The following is a 24,576-nucleotide window of genomic DNA, read 5'->3' as shown; positions in this document are numbered from 1 at the left end:
AGAGAGGGAGAGAGAGGGAGAGGAGACATAATGGGTGTGTGTGTGTGTTTACCTGTGGGCTGGATGGTGAAGGCGTGTGGAAAGGCGTGAGTGGCAGTGGGATACGGAGCAGCAGGGATCAGACCGGGAGCTGCTGGGACACGGGGGAGACACAGACAGAGGCGTTAGGATCCAGTCCGGACCAGTTTATAATCGGGTCTGAGAGACGAGGGGGGAGAGCGTTCAGGCTTTCAGACCGTCAGATCGGGTTACAGCGCGTTTCACCAGAGACTCGCATGATTCTGCTCCAGCTCCGATTAAAATCACTAAGACTACGTTCAGACTGAAGGGTTTAATGCTCAATTCAGATTTTTTTGCGAGGTTTTTCACATTTCCAATTAAACGCGACTTGTATCTGATCTCCAGTGTGAAGATTAAATGCCCCAAAAGTGTCCCACGATAAGATACCAGTAGCGGGGAGTCAGGGCCTGAAAGTCCTTCTCTGTGGGCCTAAAAACATCTCAATCACAGACTGACGTTCATTATATTATTATTAAATAATTGCAAATGCTTGGTCTTCTTCCTTTCAGAGCTTTTCCGGTGCTTGTGCTGCTTCCACACGTGTTTTCATATTAAAGCATTTGACCAATCACATTTCAGATGTCACTTGTTGTCAGGCAGAGTCAAACTCAAAGAGGTTTGAGGCCTTCACAATCCGTTCTGCAGGAACTCGAACACAAAATAAATGTCCATGAAACTGTTGCTCCAACCAATCAGATTCTGAGTTGGTGTCACCAGGAACTTTTTTAGTGAGCGACAACGTCACCGGATTCTGACCCAATGACTGGACAGTCAGAGAGCGGAACAGCCAGAACATCAAACTGCATCTGTGGCGGAACCAGGACTAAAACAGGTCTAAACCAGGTCTAAACCAGGACTAAACCAGGACTAAACCAGGACTAAACCAGGACTACATCAGGACTACATCAGGACTAATCTTGGACTTGTGAGAGGGCGAGCCCGCGGAACAGGGTGTCCGCAAAGCTGCACTGAACCCCGTGTGGAGCCGAGCCCCGGCCCTGGCGCGGCCCTTTCGTCTGCGGTCACCCAACAGTCTACGTGGGTGCACCTTCGGGTCAGTCCTGACAAACATTTCTGGTTTAATTCTGGTTTAGTCCTGGTTTAGCACCCCGGCGCTCCTCACTTCCACAGGAAGCACGTCTTCGGCGGCCTATTTCAGTGAGCAAACATGTCTGTGTTGGGCTGTATTGACTTGCAGCAGCTGCTTGTTACCAACTATAGCCAAACTCTTTAGCATAGCCTGAAAATTCTCTTGCATTGTCGTCCACAATGGTTGTGGTGTTCTTCCAGTTTCTGCCTTCTTCAGTGCAGAATAGTGACGTTTGTGTACATTTGTGACGTGTAGGTGGATGAATGTGACCTGAACGTTCAGACTGAAGTCACATGTCAAAAGATCAGATATGTATCGGTTTTAGGAGCACAAATCCAAGTGTCCTGGGTCACATTTGAAAAAAATCGAATGTGTAGGAACTATTTGCTTCTTTTGTATATTCTAAAATTAGTTGTCAATTAGTTTACTGATTTAGTTTTTTTATATATATTTTTGCTGTGTTAATATTATGTTTGCTAATTTGTTTAGTCTAATTTGGTATTATTTACCTTTGGCACCTTTTCTGTTTTTGGTTTAATCTTGGTCACGTCGGGGATAAAATCGGGTGGTACATGTAGACCAGAGTGCACATGGTGGGCCTATGGTTCGTTACCAGTTGACAGGAGAGGCAAAAGTTGGCCTTAATCATGTATCCTTGTTGTTTGCCTGAAACTGGAAACAAATCTTGGAAACACAGCTCTGGTCATGGATATTGATTTGTTTTTTTTCTGTCACTGCATAAACCACAGACCCATGGTGCCCAGAAGTGATTATTTGAGTTATGTTTAGTTCTCTGTTAGCTCACTGCTTTTGTTTGTTACTTTTATTTGACAAATAGTGGCTACAGGATGTGTGGTTCAGACTGTCATTAAAAGATCAGACACAGGAGCATAGGGACTTAAAAATCTGATTTGGGTCACTTCAGGCTGCAGTGTGAACGTAGACTTCTTACTCACAGGGAAATGTGTTTCTACAGCTGCAGTGTTGGGAAGGTGACTTTTAAAATGTAATCCCCTACAGATTACAGATTACTTACCCCAAAATGTATCTTGTAACGTAATTCATTAAATTACTTAAAGTGAGTAATGTAATCTGAATACTTTGGATTACTTGATATTGTCGTGTTTTTTAAAACGACATGAATGTACCAACCACATCCTGAAAATGAATGTTTGTTTTCTTCAAATTGTCTGTTGAGCCCAAATCTCCATGAACAGACTTTTGTTTTACTGTAGAGAAGAAAAGACCAGGATCTGAACATCAGATGTTTTATCTGCTAAAATTAAAAAAATATATAAAAAAAAAAAAAAAAACAAAAAAACTGATTTTACTTCATCAGATTAAAAATATTATTGATAGAGAAATGATTTTTATATGAGATCACTGCTGCCTGGTTTATACCTGCTTTTACTGGTTTTAATCCTGGTTTAGTCCGGTTTTAGTCCTGGTTTTAGTCCTGGTTTTAGTCCTGGTTTTAGTCCTGGTTTTAGACCAGTTTTAGACCTGGTTTTAGTTCTGGTTTTAGTCCTGGTTTTAGTCCTGGTTTTAGTCCTGGTTTTAGTCCTGGTTTTAGTCCTGGTTTAGACCAGTTTTAGACCAGGTTTAGCCCTGGTTTTAGTCCTGGTTTAGGCCCGATTTTAGTCTTGGTTTTAGTCCTGGTTTTAGTCCTGGTTTTAGTTCTGGTTTATTCCTGGTTTAGTCCTGGTTGTAGTCCTGGTTTTAGGCCTGGTTTTAGTCCTGGTTTAGTCCAAAATGTGAAAACAGTAAAACACCACGGTGTAATCCATTTATTTCAACAAAGTAACTGTAATCCAATTACCACTCACTGAAACAGTAACTGTAACTGAATACAGTTACTCATCATTTGTACTCTGATTACATAACTCCGGTACATGTAATCTGTTACTCCCCAACACTGTACAGTTGTCAAACACCTTCATGGTATTTTTCTGTCTGGCACGTCGGTTCAGAGACGACAGTCAGTGCTGCAGACTCTGAGCCCAGAACACTTCCTTCTTCTAGGCTCCGCCTCCTTCAACTTTCCCCTTCAGCTCCAGTAAAGCACAGATCTGTATGAAACACTTCACTGGTCACTTCCTAATGCAAGAATGCACTTTCATTGGCTTCAGTTCATCTTTAAATGCATCTTTCTTTTCTCTCCATCCTACCTTCAACAATACTTTGATCCATTCTCATCAACATACTCACTTAGACAATTAGATTATCCTTCCTTTGTGGTACCCAAGACCTCCAGAGTCAGAGTCATCAGACCAAGAGCGTTCAGATTCAAAGCACCATCAGACTGGAACGATTTGCCAAACTCCCTGCGCTCCACATCGTCACTCCATATATTCAAGAACGACTTATTTAATAGTCTCAAAACACAATGTAACTGCTTCTCGTGAGGGATCTGTTTGGTTGTAATATTGATGGTTCTTTATGTGTATGTTTAATGTTTATTTGAGTCTCTGTATACTGTACACGCATTAAGAATCTCTGACTTTTGGTCATTGCGCAATTCATACTGGGAAGGATTTTCCGAAAAAGTGAGCATCAAACCGCCATGTTTGTTTTCCCAGTGGGATGTGTCTATTGTCAAAGTCGATCTTTTCAAGTCTTTTGAACCATATCACTTTTGTTTCTGGTTCTGATATTGTCATATTTTAGTTTTGGGATTCGGACATCGTTAATTGTGTGGTTGTTGGATCCTAACAGCGGAAAACGGCTCGAGAAATGTGTTTGCGAACTCCATAAATGCAAAAGTGAATCAGATGTGTGTGACTCAAACCTCTGTTCAAACTGTTTCTCTTCCCAACAGAATTGAAAAATAGTGAAAGGTGAAGGTGATGGGCAGGATTGACCCACGGGAAGAACCAAAAAGGAAACATTTGACTGTCTAAGAAATCATCCAGAGTTTGCAGCAAACATTTTATGTGGAGCGACAACAAAACAGGATCTCATTTGTTAATGTAGAGGAGCAGGAGACAAACAGACTGAGCTGCACTTTCTTGTTCTTGTGGTTTTACAGCAACATCACGTCTTGGTCTCTTTGCAGTGGAAGGTGTTTCTTGGTGAACAGTTGGTGCTTTTCACTTTGGCGTTGACTTTTTAAATTCGTAACCGAGGTTGAGTGAGAGATCGGGATTTTGCTTTGTTGTCGCTCCACATACAAAATGTTTGCTGCAAATTCGGGATGATTTAGTCAGTCAAATGTTTCCTTTTTGGTTCTTCCTGTGGATCAATCCTGCCCATCGCCTTCACCTTTCACTATTTTTCAATTCCGTTGGGAAGAGAAACAGTTTGAACAGAGGTTTACAGTCACACACATCTGATTCACTTTTGCATTTATGAAGTTCACAAACACATTTCTCGAGCCGTTTTCCGCTGTCAGGATCCAACAACCACACAATTAACGACGTCCGAATCACAAAACTAAAATATGACAATATCAGAACCAGAAACAAAAGTGATATGGTTCAAAAGACTTGAAAAGATCGACTTTGACAATAGACACATCCCACTGGGAAAACAAACATGGAGGTTTGATGCTCACTTTTTTGGGAAAATCCTTCCCAATATGAATTGTGCAATGACCAGAAGTCCAAGATTCTTGATGCGTGTATTTTGTCTTGTTGTTTTGTGTTTGTTAGATATATTGTTTTGTTTTTTGCTTGTTTGTATTTTTGTGACACATCTCAAGGGGCTTTTCCTTAATAAATAAAATTATACACCAATCAGGAACCTCCAGTATCCCTGTTGGCTCTCATGTTGGCTCAGGCCTTCTACATTTGCATTAAAAAAAAAGTGTCTTCAGTTCAGCTCTTCCACACTCAGGTCACACGTGGTTACTTCCGGTCAGAGGTATGGTCAGCGAACCCATTTCCGCTCTAATGTAATATGAGGTTTTAACAGAGACAAATGCGGTTTATTGATTTTAGTGCGACTCAGCGAAAACCTCTGACGGAAGTAACCGCACGACCACGGCGATGCGAGTATGCAAATGTAGAGAGATATCGCCTGAGCCCTTTTACTGCTGTGATACTGATAATCCTGAGCACTATTCTCTACTATAAAACAGTGAAGTGTGTCCGTACTGAAGGCGGTGGCCATGGGCGGCGGGTGCTCCATGGCGGGTGCGTCTCCGCTGGGCAGGTCCGGGCGGGTGAAGTCGCGGCTGCGCTCGTTGTTGAACTTGATGTCGAGAGTGTTGAGTTTGGAGAAGCTGATCCTCAGGGTGCAGCAGCCGCTGTACAGGTTCTGACCGTCCAGCAACTGGCAAACACACAAAGAGTTTCATTCAGATACAATCATACAAGAAGTGTGAAGTACGTTTACTTAATCTTATTTGGGTCCAGTCAAGTGGTAACGGAGGGAAACAGGGGCAGATTTTTGACATTCAAATGTCTCTTATTCAGAAACTAGAGGAACTATTGAAATAAGTAAAGTATCAGAATGTAGGAAAGAGTTACACTCCAACAGGGTCAAGTTAAACCTGTGATATTCTTTCAAGTTGTTGACAAAAAATTAAAAAACTCATGTCTGGTAACAGGAGGGAATGAAATATGCAGCACTTTTTGGGCAATAAATCCAAACAGTGATAACTCTTGGTTCTCACTTACATATCCTTAACAAACTGGTTTGAATATTTGCTTCATATAGTTTTCTACCATATGGTACAAGATTAGGTTGAAAAACCTCTTACTTTTTGACTCATGAGATTTTTTATTAAGAAAGGTCATGGTAACGGAGGGAAAAGTAACGGAGGGAAAATTGTCCAAGCAAGTAGAAGGTGCAGGATTTTACATCATTTGTCAGTTTTTGTCTTCTGAATACTTTATTACTTCAAAATGAAAGGAAACTATTTCTATAAAATATGTCAGTCCTTCCAAGCAAATTTTTATCATTTCAAAAAAAAAAAAAAAAAAAAAAAATCATGTACCTTCATCAACAGTTCAAAGATGGAATAACACAAGATATGATGAAATACATCCATTTATTTACATGATTTTTGCAGGTCTTTGAAATTTGGGAAATAATTTTTGTTCCATGTTTCATACATGGTCTGTTTAAAACGTATGGAACTTTAGAACCAAAAATGGTACAGAAAAAAGGTCAACAGTTTCATAAACTAGAGTACATATGTATCTGTTCAATACATTTTTATATCAGATGCATTAACTTGAATTTTTGGCCTTGTTGTTTACTTCTGCTTGACCGGGCCCATTTTGTAACTACTCAGAGTTTATTCTGAAGTAACAGTCTTGAAGGCTCCAAGCATCACACCCTGGTAAACTTCCTTGGTACGGTGACCAGACGTCCTCAAGAAAATGGGACTGTGCCGAAATCTAAGCTGTTGTACCGAATCCTAAATGTCCCGAAAACTACGCTCAAACAGAATACTGAGTACTTATTTTCTGATAAACATTAAAAATAGTTCGTAGAGAGTCCGAGGGAGGTGGAGTATTTTGTTATGTTTTCCCATTTTGTCTGTAAAAATTATTTATTAAAACCCATTGTTTTTATTAGTTAATGTGATTTTTGTTTGGAAAGAAAAATAACTTGGAATGCATCAACTTGTCTGAGCCTACACTTTGCCCCTCCCATCCCGAATATCAGCCAACACCGTCCTGAATTTCAGTCAATCTCATCTGGTCATGCTGCTTCTTGGTCAGAGGGCCAAGCAAAGTGAGGGGAGCTCTCAGGACTCACCAACTTACAGTCTTTTCCAAAGTGAATCATGCAGACAGGCAACAGTAGCCTACAGTAAAATACCAAATAATAGCCGGGTTTCAATTAACCGCCGGGTCCCCTTTAAACGCCGAGTGCAGGTGAATATTTTGACAAATAACGGCCAGGTCCAAATAAATGCTGAGTCCCCCCCCAAGATTTTTGTGAGGAAGGAATTAATCGCTTGCTCCACATTGCCGCCTGGTCTCAAATAAAAGCCTGGTCTGTTAAATGACTGAAACACATGAACACCCTGGCTCTTATTTGGTATTTTACGGTACATAACTAAAGGAACTTACCCCATTGTGTTTTATCAAAAGCACTATTTGAATATTTGTGCATGTGAGAAAATATTCAAATTCTGATGTTTTTTGCTAAACCATAAACCAGAACCATACAGAACTTCAGTGCTAACTATTAAGTGTACAACTTTTTACTCGAGTAATAGTTCAGTGTAATGTCAGTGATCCCAAACCCTGGGTGTGCTCAGGTGGACCTCTGCAGATGAGGACAGTGATGTTCTGTAGTGTATAAACCCTCACCACTTTAGCAGCCTGAGCGGCCTGTCCGTCTGAGTACTGCAGCAGCGCCTGAAACTGGCTGTTTTTGGTGAAAACGATGATCCGCAAAACTGTGCCGAACTTTGAGAAAACCTGAAACGTGAGAGCAGAGGAGACTTTACCAACAACACACAACAAAAGTTACACACACAACACACAGCTGTGCATATGACAGGTTAGAGGACTTTTTCACTAAAGCTTATATTACAAAAAATTTGACCTAGTTTTGTTTATTTTAGTTAATTTTTTAATTCCATTGAAGTCATTATTTTCTTCCTGTTTGGACACAGGAGCAGATGTGACTTCCATAGGGACAGTCCCAGTTCTGTTCCATTTTCAGAGCAAAAAAGCTTGGCCAAAATGTAAAATATAAACACTTAAATCTATCAGAAAATGACTTAAAAGTAGTGAAATTCTCTGTCCACGCAGCAAGATAATTTTACTTGGCAAGAAAGTTATCTTAAAATAAATGACGTTTAGTCTAGATTAAGTCGTCTCTGAACTTGTAAGTAGCTAATAAAACTGAAAACAAGATGAATAACCTGATATAAGCTTTAACAATCTTGGCCAGATCAGAGAAATTTGCAGATTTTGGGTTTAATATGTCTGAAAAATGTGTTCCTTACTCATAAACAGTCTGTTTTTTGTGTCGATGACGTAGGTGGAGGTATACTCTTTTAGAAGTCACCGCTGTTCCCTGGATTTTTGTACTTTTCGGTTTAACTTTCTCAGAAATTGTCACTTAAAGAGCCAAAATCACTTTTTTTCTACTGATTAGTTGTGTAAATGTGTCTAAAATAGAAATGTACACCGCTCCTTGACCTTATTTTAACATTTTAGTGCATAATTGTCAAAAATTTGATCTCCGCTCAGATTTTTAACAAATATCTGAGCTGAAGTAGGAGTGACATGTTCTGTAAAGAGAAAAGTATTTTTATAAAAACATATATTTGTTTAGGAGAAGCATCAAGTTTTCTCAAGTCACAGGCCTCAAGTCCCAAGTCGAGTCCCGAATCTTAGTCCGTTTTATCAAGTCAAGTCTCAAGTCCTAAAAATATTGACTCAAGTCCAAGTCCTCGCCTCTGGTAGTAACAGGAGCGGCAGTTTTAGCAGTAACGGTAACAGTAGTATTTGTTGAGTCGTTCGTTTGTAGGCGGTTTACCTGGTAGAGCGTGTCCATCGTGACGGCGCCCGGGGCACACACCATGTTCTCCACCACCACACGCAGCACGGCGCTGGGGGGCGGGGCGGCGGGGTCCAGGTGGGACGAGCTGAGGGCACGGAGAGCTGCCTGCGCCCTCTACAGGAGCGGGACGAGAAATACAACACAGTACTCTTAGATCACAGGTGTCAAGATCCGGCCCTCCAAGACCTTTAATGTGGCCCTTGGGTGATTTTCTACTAAAATATTTTAATTATATTTTTTATTAAAATATTGTTAATTTTCTGCGTGTGTGTTGAAATTGAATTTTTCTTAAAGTTTCAGGTTGTTCGTAATAGTTATAATATTATAATAAGAAAGAGTTCATCAATTAAAAAAGATTTGTGTAATAGATTTGTGTTTCTCTGCACAAATATTTGAACTTATTGTTATTTTTGGGGTTTATATGACATGAGTTTTCTGATCCGGCCCCTTTGGGATCAAAGTCGGTTGGATACGGCCCCCGGACCAAAATGAGTTTGACACCCCTGTCTTAGATCATACTTAAAATAGTTCAGAGAAATGAAAATGTTACACAGTACAACAATAATGATAAATATAAATAAACGATAAATAATAATGTTAACAAAGGCACAAAATTCTATTAGTTTGTATGACCATAAATGGGAAAAAAACCCAAAAAACTGGCATCTTTAAAAAAAAAAAGAAGATAAGAACAAAGAAAAAAAGTGATTTCTGTTCGAGGGGTTAGTGCGAGGAACAATCTGAGTGATAATTTTAAAAAAAAAGTCTAACACACTAACCATCAGTATCATCTTTTAAACTTTTTTTTTTTTTTTTTTTATCAGTTGGCCTTCCTTTAACTGGCTTTATTTATAATAATTTATTGGATTGTTATTTATAATAATTTATTGGATTGTTTAACATCAATCTAGAAACATTATATATCGGGACAGTCACAAAATATGTGAGTTTTAGTCACCCACAAGTCCACAGTTCCTCCTAAGTCTCTGCAATTAATTGAATTTTGATCGTGATTTTGATTTGTGTGTCAAACTATTTCCAAACTTATATAATGATTAAGCTCAACAATGTTTATTTTGGTATATTTTCGTATAAATAAGTCTATTTATTTTATTTTTTAATGTAGAGAGATTGTAGAAGAGCTGCATATAGAGTTTATTTTGGATACATTTATGTTTTTCTGCCTTATTTCATGTTCAAAGTTTATTTTATTCATTTTAATTTTTATACATCAATAACAAAGTGTTAGTTTGGAGAGAGAAATGCTGAATAAATGCATCTTGTAACAAAAAAAATAATCGTTTGAATAATCGTGATTTCAATATTGACCAAAATAATCGTGATAATGATTTTTTTTCAATTTTTTCTATAATACAGCAGCCCTAATTCCTCCAATATTTTGAGATAAAAGTTTTCAGCGGGGTTCTAAAGAGTCTTAATTTCTTAATCTTCCAGTCAAACTCCTTCCAAATTTGACTTCCCACCCCTTTATGACAAATATCATCATTGGTAATATCATCCAAAGTTACATTAATTTCCATTTCCGACTGTCTTTTTTCCTTTTATAAACTGATTATTAATTTGTGTATTATAATTTGTCTAACTTCATAAAAAAATGATTTAAAGTGAGGATCTAGCACTAAATACCTCCTGGTTTGGAGAGTTGTCCGTCTTGAGCTCTTTGTGGTTGGAGAACTGGACGTGCACCGGCTGATTCCTGACCACGGGCAGCACAGTCGAGTAATACGCCACCATGCTCTCGGCGGCGTCCTCTGACCTCATCTCCAGGAACGCCTGAACGCACACGAGACACGTCACATCCTCTGTTCTTCTGACCCCTCCTCTGCTTCTATGACCTTCTCCTCTGCTGAATTTGACCTTCTCCTCTACATCTTCTGCTCCATCTGACCGTCTTCTCTGACCTCCTCTGCTCTGTCTAACCTGCTCATCTGCATCCTCTGCTCCATCCCTCTCCAGACCCTCTCGTCTGCGCCTCTGACCCATCTGACCCTCTCCTCTACATCCTCTGCGCCATCTGACCCTCCCTTCTGCATCCTCTGCTCTAACCAACCTTCTCCTCTACATCCTCTGCTCCATCAGACCCTCTCGTCTGCTCCTCTGACCCATCTGACCCTGTCCTCTGTTCCTCTGACCCTCTCCTCTATATCCTCTGCTCCTTCTGATCCTCTCCTCTGCCTCCTCTGCTCCATCCAACCTTCTTCTCTGCATCCTTTGCTCTATCCAACCTTCTCTACATCCTCTGCTCCTCTAACACACTCTTCTGCATCCTCTGCTCCTTCTGACCCTCTCCTCTACATCCTCTGCTCCTCAAACCCTCTCGTCTGCTCTTCTGACCCATCTGACCATATCCTCTGTGTTCCTCTGACCCTCCTTTCTGCCTCCTCTGCTCCATCTGACACTCACTCCTCTGACACTCACTCCTCTGACACTCACTCCTCCGACACTCACTCCTCCGACACTCACTCCTCCGACACTCACTCCTCCGACACTCACTCCTCCGACACTCACTCCTCCGACACTCACTCCTCTGACTCTCACTCCTCTGACACTCACTCCTCTGACACTCACTCCTCTGACACTCACTCCTCTGACACTCACTCCTCTGACACTCCTCCTCTAACTCTCCTCCTCATCATCAGTTGTACTGTTCTGGTCCCGTACCTGGTTCTTGGCCTTGAGCATGAGCAGGTTGGTGACGTCTCCGAAGGGCAGGCCCAGGCTGATGACGTCCGTCTCCGTGACGTCCGTGGGGAGTCTGCGGATGTGCAGCACGCGAGAGGGAGAGCCCACGCCACGCATCTCTGCTTTGAACTTCTTGCTGTCACTGCCATTGGCTACGGCACAAGAGGAAAAAAAAACACAGTTAAACAGAATATAAATAAAAACACAGAGGGGAAATCTCTGAAGAGGGAGTACAGCACCTCATGACATCAGCAGGTGGAACAGAGTGGCTTAGACATTTCATTTAGACAAGATTATCTAAAGTATTTAGAAAAGAAATAGAAAATGCTACATGTGGGCCCGGTCAAGCAGAAGTAAACAACAAGGCCAAAAATCCAAGTTAATGCATCTGATATAAAAATGTATTAAACTAGAGTACATATGTATCTGTTCATGGAACTGTTGACCTTTTTTCTGTACCATTTTTGGTTCTAAAGTTCCATACGTTTTAAACAGACCATGTATGAAACATGGAACAAAAATTATTTCCCAAATTTCAAAGACCTGCAAATCATGTAAATAAATGGATGTATTTCATCATATCTTGTGTTATTCCATCTTTGAACTGTTGATGAAGGTACATGATTTTTTTTTTTTTTATGTATTTAAAATGATAAAAAATGTTCTTGGAAGGACTGACATATTTTATAGAAATAGTTTCCTTTCATTTTGAAGTAATATTAAAGTATTCAGAAGAAAAAAGCGACAAATTATGTAAAATCATGCACCTTCTACTTGCTTGAACAATTTTCCCTCCGTTACTTTTCCCTCCGTTACCATGACCTTTCTTAATAAAAAATCTCATGACTCAAAAAGTAAGAGGTTTTTCAACCTAATCTTGTACCATATGGTAGAAAACTATATGAAGCAAATATTCAAACCAGTTTGTTAAGGATATGTAAGTGAGAACCAAGAGTTATCACTGTTTGGATTTATTGCCCAAAAAGTGCTGCATATTTCATTCCCTCTGTTACAGACATGAGTTTTTTAAATTTTTTGTCAACAACTTGAAAGAATATCACAGGTTTAACTTGACCCTGTTGGAGTGTAACTCTTTCCTACATTCTGATACTTTACTTATTTCAATAGTTCCTCTAGTTTCTGAATAAGAGACATTTGAATGTCAAAAATCTGCCCCTGTTTCCCTCCGTTACCACTTGACTGGACCCATAGATTAAATTTATTTGGGCCTGGACTGAAAACATGGGCTTTTTATTTGTCATTTTCACACTCTGTTCAAACGTGAGACGAGGCTCATCTGGATCTGCACTAATTAAACACACATGACACGACTTTGTAACATATGAACAAGAGTGATTCAATTTAAATAACAAATATTAGAGACAGTTGTGAGTTGTGCTTTGACGGTAAAAGGCCGTGACTCATGTGTTATCTGAGAAGGAGTTTAGAAGGAAATGTAAAGACACTGGTGCAACAGGAAATATTTAGGTGTATTCAGAGATTTTTTTAAAAATCAAATAAACAGACAGCAACCACAAATACTAAACCGACATGAAGTTCTAGTGCAGGAGTCACCGACAGTGTTGGGGAGTAACAGATTACATGTACTGGAGTTATGTAATCAGAGTACAAATTATGAGTAACTGTATTCAGTTACAGTTACTGTTTCAGTGAGTGGTAATTGGATTACAGTTACTTTGTTGAAATAAATGGATTACACAGAGGTATTTTACTGTTTTCACATTTTGGGCTAAACCAGGACTAAAACCAGGATTAAACCAGGACTAAAACCAGAAATAAACTAGGACTAAAACCAAGACTAAACCAGAACTAAAACCAGGACTAAAACCAGAAATAAACTAGGACTAAACTAGGACTAAACCAGGACTAAACCAAGACTAAACCAGGACTAAAACCAGGACTAAAACCAGAAATAAACTAGGACTAAACCAGGACTAAAACCAGAACTAAACCAGGACTAAAACCAGGACTAAACCAGGACTAAACTAGGACTAAACCAGAACTAAAACCAGGACTAAACTAGGACTAAACCAGGACTAAACTAGGACTAAACCAGAACTAAAACCAGGACTAAACTAGGACTAAACCAGGACTAAACTAGGACTAAAACCAGAACTAAACTAGGACTAAACTAGGACTAAATCAGGACTAAAACCAGGACTAAACTAGGACTAAACCAGAACTAAAACCAGGAGTAAAACCAGAACTAAAACCAGAGCTAAACTAGGACTAAACCAGGACTAAAACCAGAACTAAAACCAGGACTAAAACCAGAATTAAACTAAAAAGCATGACAATGTCAAGTAATCCAAAGTATTCAGATTACATTAATAAGTAATTTAATGGATTATGTTACAAACTACATTTTGGGGTATGTAATCTGTAATCTGTAGGGGATTACATTTTAAAAGTCACCTTCCCAAAACTGCTCACCAACACGGTCCCAGGTCGCCCCAAGGACTACGTGAGTCACCCGCAGGCCGGTTCTAAAAACAGCGCGACTCATTAGTGAACTGCATCTACGATTTTATTTTATTCTGCTGCACTTCTTTTTTTTTAAATCATCCTTGCATTTATATTAGGGGTGTAACGATATTCAAAGCTCACGGTACGATATTTATTGCGATATTTTGTGGAGGCTGTGAATAAAACTGTGAATATTCTACTTTTTCCTCTTAAAATGCCTCGACAAAACTTAATCCAAACAACTAAGACTTAAAAGTGTTAGAACTGTTACTTCTTCTTGTATCTGCACTGAAATGGAGCAAAGGATCATGGTCTATGTAGTTCCTGCTGTCTTTTTTTTTTTTTTTTTTTACTATTGCTGCATCATAACTCTTCATTAAAGCATTTAAGAGCCTTGTAATTCGATATATTGTGATGGTCCACGATATTATTGTGAGAACTTTGACGATACGACATCACGATATTTCGGTTATTGTTACACTCGTAATTTATATAGATTTAAAAATGACAATATCTTAAATGTTCATATATGTTCATTATACATGAAGTTTAGAGAAGCGATTTAAATGAATGATCAGCACAATTTATGCAAATGAGTCATGTGGTTTTAAGTTTCATTTCTGTAAAATGCAAACAAATGTGGCAAAGCTGCATTAAAAAACATCATAATCTCAAACGGGCTGATGTGGTTCTAGAGGAGTTATGGCTTATATGTGGTAAAGTTGAGTTTATTTATGCAGAAGATTTTAGTTCAGAATTTGCTGCAGTAGAATTTGTACAACAGAGTTTGGAAACATGGATCTGTGCAGTGTCCTCATGGTTGGAGCTCATGGTTGTTTGTATTTTTACCTGGTTTATTAAATATATAATTTTTGAGCTTGTGCATTTGTAAGATTATGTCAAGAAACGGGGAAAGTGCATTTATACCCGGGACATTGATGTGCACATTAACACACTCACAGAAGCAACGATGATAATTGTAACACTGCACTTAAAAATATAACAATTACTGAGATGAATAAAGTTAAAGTGCTGAATATTGATCTCTGTTTCCCACTTTTCTGTCATTGTTGATAATTATTGTGAGAAATAATTAACGTGATCAGTGTCTTCACAAAGATGATTATCATTAATTACCGTATTTTCCACACTATTCGGGGCTCTGGATTATAAGGCGCACTGTCATTGAAATGGTCTATTTTCGAACTTTTTTCACAAATAAACCGCATTGGACTTTAAAGGAAACACAACAGTGTGATGGGTGAGTGGTTTTGTTTGTTTGTTCGTTCACGGTGACTCTGGGCTTTGTTCAGTTGTGGCGTGTAGGGAGGGTGCTGTCTGGGACCAACGGATTGTCGACGTGTTCGCAGTGACTCAGTTGTTCAGTCGTGTCTAGAAGCGGCACGTCGCGCTCGCTTTTTCGGTTCGTTCCTCCGTTCCGTTCCTCGTCGGCGTGGAGTGATGAGTGTGGTTGCGGGTGTTTTTCGTCGCGCGGTCGCCGTCTGCTCCGTGTGTGTATGCGTGCGGCGCTCTGGATTGTGAGGCGTGCAGTCGTTTTTTTGATGGGGTTGGAGGCTTAAGAGTGCCCCCAATAGCCCGGAAAATACGGTAATTATTAATAATGTATAACTAAAGACAAACTGAGCACACGTGTTATTTCAGAAGAGCGTATCAAACTGGTCGCCCTTCGTATGACTCAGTGTGTCCATGAAATAGTTCTCGGTTTCAGAAAGCTCGGTGACCCCTGTTCTAGTGAGTCGTGCGTCTGAAAGCAGAGGGCTGAGGGATGCACGGGCTTCACGGTGAGGGAAGTCTCATGGAATGTTTTGAGGAAGAAAAATAAGATGATTCAAAGGTCAAAAATTCTGTTTTGCCATACGCAAGAGCTCGGATTTCACAAAAGAGGAAACGCCGCTCCTACCGTCACAAGGTAATCTCAGCTAAAATACCAATTTATCGGGCCATAATGCAAGAGATTAACACAGAGTTTAAAAAGTAACGTACGAACTGATAATATTGTCTGGATTAAACACAGATCATCCCGTGTTTCCAGACAGTGCGGTTCTGTTCAGCTGTGTGATTTGGGTAAACAAATACTAAAGTTAATGCAGGCTGGACTGGAGGGACAACAGAAACACTGTGTACAAAACGGCAAGAGGAGACTCGACTTCCTCAGGTCTTTCAACGTGTGCAGCAAGAAATCTTTTACCAGTCTGTGGAGGCCAGCACTATGGACTTCGCTGTGGTCTGTGGGGGAGCAGCTCCAGTAAAAGGGACATTTTTTGGTATCAGATCGACAAACTGATCTGTAAATCTGGTCACGTGATCGTCTGTGTCACAGAGAGGGACAGGAGAATCCGTGTGTCATTCGTTCAGTTGTTTTTCAATATAAAACCAAAAAAAGAAAACGAAAAAACAACTATTTTCTTCATTATTTGGCTCTAAAACCAAAATGAAAAAAACGGATAATGATTCATTTTTTCAGTTTTTGATTTTGTGTTTAAATGAAAAATGGAAAATACGGATAATGATCGTTTCCCGTTTTCATGATTTAAACTGCGATGCCGGATTTTTGCGCCATATACGGACTGAACCAGGAGTGTCGGGACAGGCCCAGAGGTGCGCCCGCATAGGCTGTCGGGTGACCGGGACTGAGACCGGGACCAGGTTTAGTCCTGGTTTAGTCCTGGTTTAGTCCTGGTTCCTGGTTTAGTCCTGGTTCAGTCCTGGTTCAGTCCTGGTTCAGTCCTGGTTCAGTCCTGGTTCAGTCCTGGTTTAGTCCTGGTTTATTCTGGATTTAGTCTTGCTTGTAGTCCTGGTTTAGTCTTGTTTCTAGTCCTGGTTTAGTCTTGTTTCTAGTCCTGGTTTAGTCTTGTTTCTAGTCCTGGTTTAGTCCTGGTTTATTCTGGATTTAGTCTTGTTTTAAGTCCTGGTTTAGTCCTGGTTTAGTCCTGTTTTATTCTGGATTTAGTCTTGTTTCTCGTCCTGGTTTAGTCTTGTTTCTGGTCCTGGTTTATTCTGGATTTAGTCTTGTTTTTAGTCCTGGTTTAGTCCTGGTTTAGTCTTGTTTTAAGTCCTGGTTTAAATCCTGGATTAAGTCCTGGTTTAGGTCTTGGATTAAGTTCCAGTTTAAGTCCTGGTTTAAATCCTGGTTTAGTCCTGCTTTAGTCCTGGTTCAGTCCTGGTTCAGTCCGGCATTCAGTCATGAAAACATCCGTTATCCATTTTTTCCATTACTCACTTAAACACAAAATCGAAAACTGAAAAAATAAATCATTATCTGTTTGTTCATTTTGGTTTTAGAGACAAATAATGAAGAAAGTAGTTAGCAGTAGACCTGCTTTAGACCTGGTTTAGTCCTGCTTGCCACAAAACAATCTGAAGAGCCGCTTGGGAGCCGAAAGAGCCAGCAGCTTTTAGTGAGCCGAGCCAAAAGAGCCGGTTCTCTAAAAAGAACTGGAAAACCCATCACTAGTGTCTAGAATGTGATGCAAAAATGCCATTAGTCCGACTTACTGTCTGTAAATATGATGTAAAGATGCAGAATAACAATAAATGTTGCCTAAATAAACAATTTAAAATCCACTAGAGCCAAACCTAAGTTTTTTTAAACAATTCAAGATTTACAGTGAATTTTTACGTCACTAAATATATCGGTGATTATATTGACTATCGGCAGCTCCAACTCCCATTATATCGGTTTCATATCAACCAGATCTGCTCTGTGTGTGTGTGTGTGTGTGTGTGTGCTCTGTGTGTGTGTGTGCTCTGTGTGTGTGTGTGTGTGTGTGTGTGTGTGTGCTCTGTGTGTGTGTGTGTGTGTGTGCTCTGTGTGTGTGTGTGTGTGTGTGTGCTCTGTGTGTGTGTGTGTGTGTGTGTGTGCTCTGTGTGTGTGTGCTCTGTGTGTGTGTGTGTGTGTGTGTGTGTGTGTGTGCTCTGTGTGTGTGTGTGTGTGTGTGAGTTCTTGCAGTTCTTACCTGTGGTGCTCATGATATACGGGCCGTTGGAGACGCTGGACAGAAGCTCGTCAGATCCTCTCTGCAACCACAAGGGGGAGACACATTTAGGATTTCACTCTCCAAATAAAACATGTGGCCCCGATCAAGCAGAAGTAAACAACAAGGCTAAAAATTCAAGTTAATGCATCTGATATAAAATGTATTGAACAGATACATATGTATTGTATGTTTATGAAACTGTATGTGTTACAACTTTATGTTTAAACTGTTCTGTTTTTTTTCAGTACCATTTTTGACTAAAGTTTGAACACATATGTTTATGAAACTGTTAACCATTTTTGAAATTCCAAAAAAAAAAATGTAAATAAATGGATGTATTTCATCATATCTTGTGTTATTCCATCTTTGAACTGTTGATGAAGGTACATGATTTTTCAAAAAAAAAATTTTTAAAATGATAAAAATTTGCTTGGAAGGACTGACATATTTTATAGAAATAGTTTCCTTTCATTTTGAAGTAATATTAAAGTATTCAGAAGAAAAAAGCGACAAATTATGTAAAATCCTGCACCTTCTACTTGTTTGTAAAATTTTCCCTCCGTTACTTTTCCCTCCGTTACCATGAACTTTCTTAATAAAAAAATCTCATGAGTCAAAAAGTAAGAGGTTTTTCAACCTAATCTTGTACCATATGGTAGAAAACTATATGAAGCAAATATTCAAACCAGTTTGTTAAGGATATGTAAGTGAGAACCAAGAGTTATCACTGTTTGGATTTATTGCCCAAAAAGTGCTGCATATTTCATTCCCTCCGTTACCGACATGAGTTTTTAAATTTTTTGTCAACAACTTGAAAGAATATCACAGGTTTAACTTGACCCTGTTGGAGTGTAACTCTTTCCTACATTCTGATACTTTACTTATTTCAATAGTCCCTCTAGTTTCTGAATAAGAGACATTTGAATGTCAAAAATCTGCCTGTTTCCCTCCGTTACCACTTGACCAGACCCATGTTTCCTTCTCCTTTGTCACATCGAGCAAGGAGGAAGGAGGAAGGGGTCATCGGCTCTGGTACCAACTTCTCGTGCAAAGTTAAAATGAAACACAAACATTTTAATCATCAAAATCAATCATTAAATCATCAGTGAAAATGTCAAATGTGTCACGTACATGAGTTTTCTTCCTCTGAACAAACAACAAAACTGTATTTAGTAAAATATACCAAAAACACTCTTGGAGATATATCGATACAGCAATGCAGGATATCGATACTATATCATCATTAGGGGTGTGCAAAAATATTGGAAATATCAAAACATCGCTTCATTTAATGTGATGATTAGGGCTGGGTATCTTTAAGAAGTTGTCCATACAATACGTACGTCAATGCAAAGGTCATGATTCGATACGATATACTTCAAATCGAATCGATACAGTTCAGTGAAAAACAAAGGCTAAATCATGGCTGTGATACAAAGTCCACTCAGTCTGTTAAGACGAAAAACACCAATTTTACTCATCAAAACAGTGAAAATGTCAACACAATTGCAGCTCTTGTACAAAATTATTTTGTAAAATACACCAAAAAATATTCTTGACAATATATCAAAATAAAAAACAGATAATGATTCATTTTTTCAGTTTTCGATTTTGTGTTTAAATTAATAATGGAAAAAATGGATAACGACCGTTTCCCGTTTTCGTGACTTAATATGTTATACTGGACTTTGGAGCTGTACACGGACTAAACCAGGACAAAACCAGGACTAAAAAAGACTGAACCAGGATTGTCGGGACGGGCCCAGAGGTGTGCCCCTGTAGACTGTCAGGTGATCAGTCCTGAGACCGGGACCAGACTAGGACTGAGAATGTTTTAGTCCTGTTTTAGTCCCGTTTTAGTCCCGTTTTAGTGCCGTTTTAGTGCCGTTTCAGTCCCGGTTTTAGTCCCGGTTTAGTCCCGGTTTAGTCCCGGTTTAGTCCCGGTTTAGTCTTGGTTTAGTCCTGGTTCAGACCCGGTTTAGACCCGATTCAGTCCCGGTTCAGTCCCGGTTCAGACCCGTTTTAGTCCCGGTTTTAGTCCCGGTTTAGTCCCGGTTTAGACCCGGTTTAGTCCCGGTTTAGTGCCGTTTCAGTCCCACTTTTAGTCCCAGTTTTAGTCCCGGTTTAGTCCCGGTTTAGTCCCGGTTTAGTCCTTTACCCGGTTTAGTCGCGGTTTAAGTCCTGGTTTAGTCTCGGTTTAAGTCCTGGTTTAGTCCTGGTTTAGTCCTTTTAGTCCCGGTTTAGTCCTTTTAGTCCCCAGTTTTAGTCCATGTGTTTTAGTCCCGGTTTAGTCTGTTTGTCCTGTTTAGTGACACGGTTATCACTGCTAACTATACCTTTAATCTTTTACTCACGCTACTGTACTACTACTACTTTACTACTACGCTACTGCTACTGCATACTACTACACCCGTGACTATAGCAGGGTTAACACAGGCTACGGTTTGAGGTTCGCCCCATCTCTTCTTCACTCACCACAAATAGGAAATGAAATAATTAGCATCTCCTCCCATGACGTATTTCGAAAAGTTCGTTTGGATCCACCGTCTGTGGTTTGGCGTTCTCACCAGAGGGACCGCACCAGAGTTCGGCATTTGGTGCGGAGTCAAGAGGACCGAGACCACCTCTTTTTTGAGATCTCGGTCCTCTTGATTTAGTGCGGATCCGAGTGCGACTGAAGCTTTCACAACAACGAAAACGAACCGAACTAAGATCTTCTGGTCCCAATGAAACGTTTGGCGCACCAATTGTTGCCGATGTGAAAGAACCCAAACACGTGGACTAACGCCGGACGTACACTGTGCAATATTTTCGATCGTTTCACTCAGCTCCAGCTCAAACTGAACGACCAAATCACAGGGTTTAAAAGCTCACAGTTCACGATTCATGTTCTCACACTTCACGATCCGATGCTCGGATGCGAGAGGCGACAGGTTTGATATTCTTTTGACCTACGATTGCCGATCTGCAGCTGGTCACGAGGTATTAAATCGGTTCTCGTTACCATGTTTACTACACGAAGCACGACACACGCTTAAGCCAAAAGCCGATCCCAAAAACAGTCACACGAGAGAAAAATCGGCTCAAAAAGAGTCAAAAATCACCAATATACGCCAGGCTTAAAACAGGACACAAAGGGACTAAACCAAGACTAAACAAGAACTAAGCGGGGATTAACAGACCTAAACCATTAGACTTACAAAACTAATATTTAGGCTGGAGAGTAGGGATGGGCATGATTAGTCGATTAATCGATAATTGATCATTAAGAATTTCATCGATAACGTTAATTTTAATCGACAAACCGAATGTAGGTTCCTGTGTGTATCGTGACCAAACAGGTGTGTACATGTGTCTCTGCATCAGAAGGAGCGAGACACAAACAGTGGGTCAGTCTGTAACGAACCGAAGCACAAATGTGGATTTAACGATGACTTGTACAAGAAATTCCACACTTTCCGTTGCGTTCGGGACAAGTGTGAGTCCATGTGCACAGTGTATAAAGCAGCACATATGTTTCTGTGTCCAGTGGGAAAAAGTTTTTCCAGGTGAGAGTCGCTCAATGTGGATGACGAGTCCCCACCTCCCTCCCCCCGTACGGTGTCCTGGTTTTGACAAACGCAAATCTGGTCACACTAATCTGTATTCACCTGAGTCATGTCTTTTAATCCGACAGAATTTGAACCACATCAGCGACACAAGAGCTGTTTTTTTAATTTTCGCTGAGTTTATGCAAATTAGTGATGCGGTTTTAAGTTTTGTTTCTGTGAGATTTGAACAAAACTGAATTAAACACACATTATAATGTCAAACGGGCTGATGTGGCTCTAGAGTTGTTACGGTTTATATGTGGTCAAGTTGAATTTATTTATGCAGATTAGTAGTGAGGATAGTAATAATAATGATGATCATTTTAATATAAAAACATTAATGATTAATCGATAATCAATCGTTAATTCTTCCGACGATCGATTAAGAAAATTTCATCGAATGCCCATCCCTAGTCACAACATTATCGTTTTCCAAAATCTGCAGTTTGCTTGTTCACACGCGACAACACAATGCCGGTGTTCTTAGATTTCTCCACTCTGGAACCCATTCTCAAAAAAAAAACTGTTTTCGTCCACTCAAAACACCGGCTCTGTGTGGACAAAATGCCAAAACAAATAAAAACTTCACCGTTTCGTCCAAAAAACTTTGTCGTGTGGACAGGCCCTAAACCTGATTCTGCACATTATAAATATTTACTTTTGTCTTATTACAAATGTCAGCCAATCGCAATGTCCTGACTAATCGCTCATCAACGTAGGCCGGAAAGGGACCTCTTTGAGCCAGGACTCAACCAGGACCAACCCATATTAACTTAACCAGGAGGACTTTGATCAGGCATAAAAGGATTTAAGTACAGATCTAGAATCAGGAAGTTCTGGTACATTTTGCTACAGATTACACAAACAGAAACTATAAAACTGCTGTGCAAATAAAAACGCAAACGTCATGAGACTTTCTTGGCCAACAAGAACAAGTGAAAAGTCTTTTACATCAACGTGTTCAAGCGGGATCAGCTGAACCGATATTTAGAGGCCGATGTTCGATCCGGAATTGTTTTGGTGTCGGATCGGTGCATCCCTGACAATTATGACCTCCATTATGATCTCCAGGTACTACTTCAAATTTAACTCTTTTTAAGACCACTTAAATGAAAATTAAGACCAACATCGCACCCATTATGCGAGCAAAAAAAAAAAACAACAAATAAAAAACAGATTCAATTCAAATAATGACCATTTCTCACTGCTTTAAATAACAAAAAATACTTTAATTATAAAATTTCATCCAGAACTCCTTTATAGTAGGATGCATTGCTTGTAAAATGGCCAAAAAATAATTTATAACATTCTAACGAGACAAACTAAAAGCACTGTTTGCGCATACTACAAATTAGACGTTCATTGACGTTAGATGAATTCACTTTTTTTTTGTCGCACTGCAGCTCGGTTAAGTTTACAAAAAAATAAGCTAATGAAATTTAAGACCTTTGTGAAAAAAAAACAAGACTTGAACAACCTAATTTAAGACTTTTTAAGACCTTAATTTAGGAACATTAAATTTAAGACCTTTTTAAGACTTTTAAGACCCTGCGGCTGCCCTGATGACGCTTTGAATGCATAACTTAAGTGAGGAATAACTTTAGACCACTTCAAACTGTTTCTATTTTTGGTAACACTTTATAATAACTACACCTTACTTAGCCTTAATAAAGCATGAACAAAGACTTAATTAATAATGAACAAAGATTTAATTAATAATGATTCACGCTTAGTAAATGCTTAATAATGCATAATTTGTTTTCACTTTAGAAAAGCTCTCAAAAAGACTTAACAGATAACAGCTGCCTGAATTATCATAGTATATAGTAAATCATTCTCTCATGGCTTACTAATGATTAATAAATGCACAAATGGTTAGTTCATGAGTAATTAAGTATGAAATAATTATGAGTAACTATTTAGAGCACAGGCAAATTAAGTGAGTGCTATTTAAGGTAGTAATTAAGTAGTTACTAAGCGTGAATCACTATTAATTAAGCCTTTGTTCATTATTAATTAAGCCTTTGTTCATGCTTTATTAAGGCTAAATAAGGTGTAGTTATTATAAAGTGTTACCCTATTTTTTTTTACATTTTAAAGACAGTAAAACCTATGGCAATGATAATTTTTTTCCCTTTTAGATTAGATTTTTTACGTATAAAATTGGCTGAATACATTTTTTTGGTTTCAGTTTTATGAATAAAATCCTGGGGTTTCCGTCCTGCCCCAGTCTCGCATCTCATCACTGGATCTCACATAAATTATAGAATAGAAACCTGAGTGTGTTTGACACTGGAGTCTCTCCTAACCGCCCTGGGACCAGAGCGAGGCCGTCCATCTGTCCAACATTTTGAACCAAGTTAGAATCCACAGCTTTACAAACTTAAGTCCTTAAAAAATGTGAAAAGCAGAACTACTTTAACTTTAAGCGTTTTGCATCGGTCCAAAGTTATTCCTCACTTATGTATTCGGAGCAATGAGTTTATAAGAACTTTTCACCATTTTCAGAGGCCAGAACGGAGTTGTGCCATAAAAAGTTAAATTAAAAACAACTAGCATGCTAATCGGGGACAGACAGGGACCAAAAAAACAGCCCTGGACTTTTCCCCAGCAAATACCATTACCATTTCAACAATAATGAAATTATTGAAGAAAACACGCAAATATTAACTACTTCTGATGATTTACTAACAAAGACGCCTAAATCGATTCATTTCAAAGTGACTGAGCTCTTCTGTATTTAACCTTTTCCCATCCGCCTTTCTCCTTAAGTTTTCTGATCAACATCTTTGACACATGTTGAAACTAGGGATGGCCATTCGATTAAATTTTTTTAATCAACTGTCAGGAAAATTAACAATAGATTTTCGATTAAACATTAACGTGTTTTTTTAATTAATAATAATAATAATGATGATAATTTTAATCTGCATAAATAAACTCAACTTTACAACATATAAACCAAAAACACCCTAGAGCCACATCAGCCCGTTTGACATTATAATGTGTTTAATGCAGCTTGGACACTTTTGTTTAATGAAATTTAAAACCCCATGACTAATTTACATAAACTGTAGGTGCTGCTCTTAGCACAGCTCTTTATTTAACATCATTTCACTCACTTTATTTATTTTAGTAAGTCTTTATTTATATAACGCTTTTTTTTGGTGCTTTT

At 39.1% G+C, this 24,576-nt stretch overlaps 1 protein-coding gene across 3 annotated transcripts in view; it reads right to left on the bottom strand.

Moving 5' to 3' along the window:
• ptbp1b (polypyrimidine tract binding protein 1b) overlaps positions 1-24,576 on the bottom strand; it is an 81,655-nt gene that overhangs the window by 27,077 nt on the left and 30,002 nt on the right. For 2 of the 3 annotated variants that reach the window (XM_055165206.1, XM_055165208.1), the window contains exons 2-8: positions 17,791-17,851; positions 11,306-11,478; positions 10,271-10,417; positions 8,600-8,737; positions 7,420-7,530; positions 5,245-5,422; positions 53-133 (exon numbers count right to left, since the gene is read on the bottom strand). In XM_055165206.1, the coding sequence (XP_055021181.1) occupies positions 53-133; positions 5,245-5,422; positions 7,420-7,530; positions 8,600-8,737; positions 10,271-10,417; positions 11,306-11,478; positions 17,791-17,851 (889 nt within the window). The remainder of the gene's footprint in view (positions 1-52; positions 134-5,244; positions 5,423-7,419; positions 7,531-8,599; positions 8,738-10,270; positions 10,418-11,305; positions 11,479-17,790; positions 17,852-24,576) is intronic. The other variant, XM_055165207.1, reaches the window with a different exon arrangement.

Source organism: Boleophthalmus pectinirostris, unplaced genomic scaffold (assembly GCF_026225935.1).
Source record: "Boleophthalmus pectinirostris isolate CB_2022bp ecotype Guang Dong unplaced genomic scaffold, ASM2622593v1 HiC_scaffold_7, whole genome shotgun sequence".
Lineage (NCBI taxonomy): Eukaryota > Metazoa > Chordata > Actinopteri > Gobiiformes > Gobiidae > Boleophthalmus > Boleophthalmus pectinirostris.
Note: the sequence above shows the minus strand (reverse complement) of the source record. Positions and strands in the feature narration are given on the sequence as shown.